The sequence below is a fragment of the Dromiciops gliroides genome, chromosome 2 (assembly GCF_019393635.1).
Source record: "Dromiciops gliroides isolate mDroGli1 chromosome 2, mDroGli1.pri, whole genome shotgun sequence".
Lineage (NCBI taxonomy): Eukaryota > Metazoa > Chordata > Mammalia > Microbiotheria > Microbiotheriidae > Dromiciops > Dromiciops gliroides.
The window spans coordinates 643,778,359-643,784,176 of NC_057862.1; the positions used below are offsets into that span (position 1 = coordinate 643,778,359).

General features: G+C 52.6%; 1 protein-coding gene across 1 annotated transcript; it reads left to right on the forward strand.

Annotated features, from left to right (window-relative positions):
• The first annotated feature begins 513 nt into the window (after positions 1-513).
• Positions 514-5,355, forward strand: FOXF1 (forkhead box F1). Its single transcript, XM_043988656.1, has 2 exons — positions 514-1,630; positions 3,831-5,355. The coding sequence occupies exons 1-2, from the start codon at positions 514-516 to the stop codon at positions 3,989-3,991; spliced, it is 1,278 nt and encodes a 425-aa protein (XP_043844591.1). The 3' UTR covers positions 3,992-5,355.
• The last annotated feature ends 463 nt before the right edge of the window (positions 5,356-5,818 follow it).

Here is a 5,818-nt window from a genome sequence, read left to right on the forward strand (position 1 = left end):
GGACAAGAGATCTCTTTGGGCAGCAGCGGCTGGGGCAGGAGCTTTAGGCTCTGTGGCGGCCACCGGGGTCCTCCGAAGCTGTTTGAGACTGTAGCAGCACAGCACCCTCCCCCCTCCCAGTCTTCGAACTCCCCTTCCCCAGACTCCCCCAATCGGAGCAGGGGGGTTCCTTGCTGTCCCCCGGGGCTTCTGTAAAGAGTTTGTCCCTCTGGCTCTGGATCGCCTCTCAGCTGGTTCCTGCTCTTCTGGGAGGGCCGGAGCGGAGCGGGAAGAGGAGGGGGTGGGGAGGAGAGAGAGAGGAGAGAGAGAGAGAGAGAGAGAGAGAGAGAGAGAGAGAGAGAGAGAGAGAGAGAGAGAGAGAGCGAGCGAGCCAACCCCCAGTCGGCTATAGCAGCAACAGCAGACTTAGGGAGCTTCTCCGAAGCAGGGGGGGAGGGCCCGCCGGGCCCGGGAAAGGGGGGCTGGGGGGAGGGGAGGGGTGTGCAACCGAGCGCTCTGGAAAAGTTGCAGCAGATGACGGCAGAGGTGAAGCAGGCTCCCTTCTCTCAGCCCCCTCCTCTTCCTCCCTCCTCCTCCTCCTCCTCCTCCTCCTCCTCCGCGGCGCAGAGCAGCGGCGGCAGCGGCGGCGGCGGCAGCAGCCACCCGATGTCCTCAGTCCCAGAGAAGGCGCAGCAACACGGCGGCCACAGCAGCGGCGGCGGCGGCGGAGGCGGCGGCGGCGGCGGCTCAGCTATGGACCCCGCCTCGTCCACCACCTCGAAGGCCAAGAAGACCAACGCGGGGATCCGGCGGCCAGAGAAGCCGCCCTACTCCTACATCGCTCTCATCGTCATGGCCATCCAGAGCTCGCCCACCAAGCGGCTGACGCTCAGTGAGATCTACCAGTTCCTCCAGAGCCGCTTCCCCTTCTTCCGAGGCTCCTACCAGGGCTGGAAGAACTCGGTGCGCCACAACCTCTCACTCAACGAGTGCTTCATCAAGCTGCCCAAAGGGCTGGGCCGCCCGGGCAAGGGCCACTACTGGACCATCGATCCGGCCAGCGAGTTCATGTTCGAGGAGGGCTCCTTTCGCCGGCGGCCTCGCGGCTTCCGAAGGAAGTGCCAGGCGCTGAAGCCCATGTACAGCATGATGAACGGGCTGGGCTTCAACCACCTCCCCGACACCTACAGCTTCCAGGGCTCGGCCGGGGCCATCTCCTGCCCGCCCAACAGCCTGGCCTTGGAAAGCGGCATCGGCATGATGAACGGCCACTTGCCGGGCAACGTGGACGGCCTGGGCCTGCCCGGCCACTCGGTGCCCCACCTGCCCGCCAACGGCGGCCACTCCTACATGGGCAGCTGCGCCGGTTCGGCGGGCGCCGAGTACCCGCACCCCGAGGGCTCTGTGTCCGCCTCCCCGCTGCTGGCCAGCGGCGGGGTCATGGAGCCGCACTCCGTGTACTCGGGCTCCGCCTCCGCTTGGCCGCCCTCGGCCTCGGCAGCGGCGCTCAACAGTGGTGCCTCCTACATCAAGCAGCAGCCCCTGTCCCCCTGCAACCCCGCCGCCAATCCTCTGTCGTCCAGCCTCCCTACGCACTCCCTGGAGCAGCCTTATCTGCACCAGAACAGTCACAACCCTGCGGAACTACAAGGTGAGTGCAGCCCAGTGGGCACAGGAGGTGGGGGGCCGTGGAGAGGGGGATGGGAGAAGTGGCAACTATGGAACTAGGGCTCATGCTGCCCGGAGAGTCTGTGCAGACACGTACGTCCCCAGGCATATCCCCCAGATGCGTGGAACAACGTATATACTAAGCGTCTAGGTGTGTGCGTGTGTGTGCCCGTGCATGACCTTGCCTGCAATACCCTTACCCACTAAAAAGAGAAAGTCGAGTTGTTTTGTCTGTATACAGGGTAGGTGGAAAAGATGCTGGTGGTTTGTAGGCACTCGGTGCATTCCTTCAAATGACATTCCTTCAAACACACGTGTTCATTCTTGTTCAAATCGGCCCCCTTCCCGACCCCTTCTCTATCCAAAACTCTCCGTTTGGGCCCAGGAAAAGAGTTCGGCATGGCCTTCTTCAGGCCCCTCCAGACCTTTGCCTCTGTGCTGGCCCAAGTTCCAGAGTCCTCTGATATTTAAAAAGTCCACTGTTAATTGCTTGAGGTTTTGACCCCATGGACTTTTTAGATTTTCTAAAGAAAGAAATTTAAGGCTATGCTAGTAGCTCAGGGCCTCTCAGTTCTTCGGGCCCAGTTCCTCCTGAATAACCCGAAAAGCCGGGGGAGAGTTACTTGGCCTTCCCAGAAGTTGAGCCCTGGGCCTGAGAGGAGGAGGTAGGCCAGGAGGGGTTAAGAACTTTTTTGGGGGGGGGGGGATTGGAGTGGCTTCAGAGCGTTTGTGGATACAGGACTAGACTGTTCTATACAACAGCTCAGGGTTAGGAGGGCATCCTCTTCCTTTATTGATGTTAGGGTAAAACACAGGCAGGCCTCACTGTCCCTCTTGGAGAAGAGAGGCTGATGAGATGAGGTCCCACAGCTGGTTTCTTAGACTCCAGGTTTTCAAACCAAGTGCACCCCTCCACTGGGAGACTCCACCCAAAACAAGGGAAGGAAGATTTAAAAATATCTCCCCCTCTCCCTAACCCCTAGCTCATTGCCAATCCTTTCCCTTCTCAGGCCTTGTTTTGGAAACTGTCTGGACATAGCCAAAGGCCTGTCACTTAGGGCTTCCTTGAAACCAGGATGCTCTAGTCCTTAGGCCAGGCCTGGCCTGACTAGCAATACTACTGAAGGAGGATGGGTTTTCCCAACCAGAGCTGGTTCCTTTTGGGGGGGTGTGTGGGGGGGAGAACAGCTGTCCTCAAAGAGCGGGGCTTCTGAAGTGAGCTACAGGACACAATAACGAACACATTCAGGCTATCTAAACGAGTCTAAGATTCTCAGCTCTCTGTCCTTTCCGAACTTTTCAACTTCTGCGCGGTAACTTTGAAACATTTCTGCTTCATCTCAATTCTTGGTCTCGATTTCCCCCAAACTCCCTCATTCTGGCAGTCGCCCGATGGATAGGCCTACAATGCAAAAGGCAGTCCGAGATTTGTAAACAGGCTGTCTTGGGCGAAGGGGAGTGGGACGTCCCAACTGGGGTGCTGGGCTCTCTAGGAAGCCATGGCTGAAGGGGCAGTGGTCTATTCTGAAACCTTTTCTTAGCCTGGGACCTCAGGCACGGAGGAGGTGTCTCCTGGGGACCTAACCACCTCCACTCTGCCAGACAGGTGGCCCATAATCTTTCAGCCCCACCTAGAGTCATCCTCCCCCCCCCCCATCACACTAACGCACGTAGTTTCCCTGATTTCCGAGAACGTCAGAGGAATCCCAGACCAGCCAGAGGCAGTGGAGGGAATAGATTAGTGGCTCCAAGCCTCAATGAGTCCCGCAGACCCCGCGCCGCCAGGTTAACTCCAGCCGGGCGCCCTGGGAGAGTGGGGATTATGCAGGCCGGGTGCAACCGATTCGTTTAGTCCCTGAGCGACCTGGAAATTTTTTTTTTTTAAAAGAAGGTAATAGGTTTCCCTTTCTTTCCCTTCCAGTTTAGGCAGTAAAACGGGCTACCTTCCCTGTCCACATCTGCCGCCTTCACATCTTCTCTGCTCTCTCTCTCTCTCTCTCTCTCTCTCTCTCTCTCTCTCTCTCTCTCTCTCTCTCTCTCTCTCTGTGTGTGTGTGTGTGTTTGAGAAGGTGGAGAAAGATGGGGTTTTCCCCTACAAATTGCTCTCTCTTTTAAGACATCGACCTTCCAACCTACACAAATATCTTTCTGTTTCCTTCCCTTCCCCCTTATCCCCTTCCTAGGAATCCCCCGGTATCACTCTCAGTCTCCAAGCATGTGTGACCGAAAGGAGTTCGTCTTTTCTTTCAACGCCATGGCCTCCTCTTCGATGCATTCAGCAAGTAGCGGGTCTTATTATCACCAACAAGTGACCTACCAGGACATCAAGCCCTGTGTTATGTGATGGCTGGGCGGGCAGGCCAGCGGCCACACAAAAGGCGCCCCCTTCCCCATCACAGGGAGAAGGGACCTCTAAAAACTGAAGAAGAAAAAAAAAAGAAACTGATTAATTCTTGAGGTATAAACCAGCAGCAGCCTTTGGGGCCAACCCGGAGAGGAAATCCGAAGGGAATGCATCAGGTCGGTGGAGCAAGCATTTCCTAACTCCTGCTTTTCATTCCCACCTCCGCCCCCAGGCTCCAATGTTCATTTCTAGTGTAGATTGGGACCTAATCTGACTGTCAGTATTTGAGAATCGATGTTCAGATCCTTTTGGAGCGAACCAGCCCCACCGGATCCGGATGGCAAGGTGCTGTGTTTGGGGAACCCCCAAAATGCGTGAGGAAAAAAATCTGGTATTTTTTTTTTAACCGCCTCTCTCTTCCTCCAGGGACGTGAATTTGGGCAAGGAAGGACAGCAGGTTGGTGAGGGTGGGGACATATGAAATCCAGTAATTATCAAAGACTTATTTTGTCGGTTTGAATATTTATCTTTTAGTCGTTGTTGTTGTTGAAAGAATGTCTTATCAAGAGCGTCTTCCCTCAACACCGCATTATGCGGGGTCAAGAAATTGCTCTGTCTTCGCCCTTAACCCGGATTCTCTTCAGATCAACCCGAGTGGAACTTATAGATAAGCTCTATTTTTCGAAACCACTCTCATGCTTTAAAAAAAAATTAAATTAAATTAAACCTAAAAACCCAAATTACAGCGAGCCAAAGAAATGAGTCTGTAGCCCGTGTTAGACTTCCCCTCTGTTCTGCTCCCCTAACAGTCGGTGTGACTTTTTCCGCATCATCCGTGGGCCTCTTTGTTTTCCACTCTCACAAAACAACTCCTTTCCAATCTCTACTGTAAACTTTCTGGTCCAAGACTGAGCATTAGTCTCTGGAGGCTGAAAATCAACGGTTGGCTAGGATTTAAGAGAGAAGCTACTAATTCCAAAGTGGATTCAGGATCGCCGGGACACAGAAAGATTAAGGCACTTTTAAAAAAAAATAGCAAGGCTCATCCTGTTATTTATTCTACTTTTTTTTTTCTAATAATCGAAACACCACGTCGGCTCCGTGGATCAGTATTAAATGGTGTGTACCTCGTTGGCAATATTTGCCGTGTAGATGTTTTCTTTCTTTCTTTTTTTTAGCTGTCCATTGTAAATTTGAAACAAAGTCGGATGTGTGTAAAGACAAATTTCCATATGTTTTATATAAATATATATATAATGAAGGACTATCCCCCCCCTCCCTTTTTTGTATGTTGGCTGCGCTGGGCAGCGTTTGTGACACCTATTTTAAGCTTTCTTCTGCACTGTATAAAACGATAATTAATGACGTGCCCCTTGTGTATTTTTTTCCAAAAAAAAAAAAAAGAACAAAAATAAAAATATGTATAGCATTTGTACATGGTCTTCACACTTGTATGAACCATAAATAAAACACCACGAGTATTTTACCAGTAGCGGGACTTTAGAGTATCGTGCAAACTCCTCCAGGGAGAAAGGAGCGGCCTCAGACTTTTTGTTTCCAATGATTCCCAATACTTTCAACAATCCTCCCATTGTCCCAAACGCTTACCATCTTAAGGAAGTCTTGCCTAGAGCTAACAGCTATTAAGATTTAGTCTCTAAAAGTCCCTCCCAGCCTTCAAATACTGGGATTCTATTTCTGGTCTCTTCTCCTCTCTAAATTGTATCTCCTGTTGTAAAGAAATAACTTAAAATTCGAAGAAAAACCAGAGGCTTTCTTTCTCCCATCCTAAAATTGGAGATGGAGTCTTTACTTCTCCCCTTACCA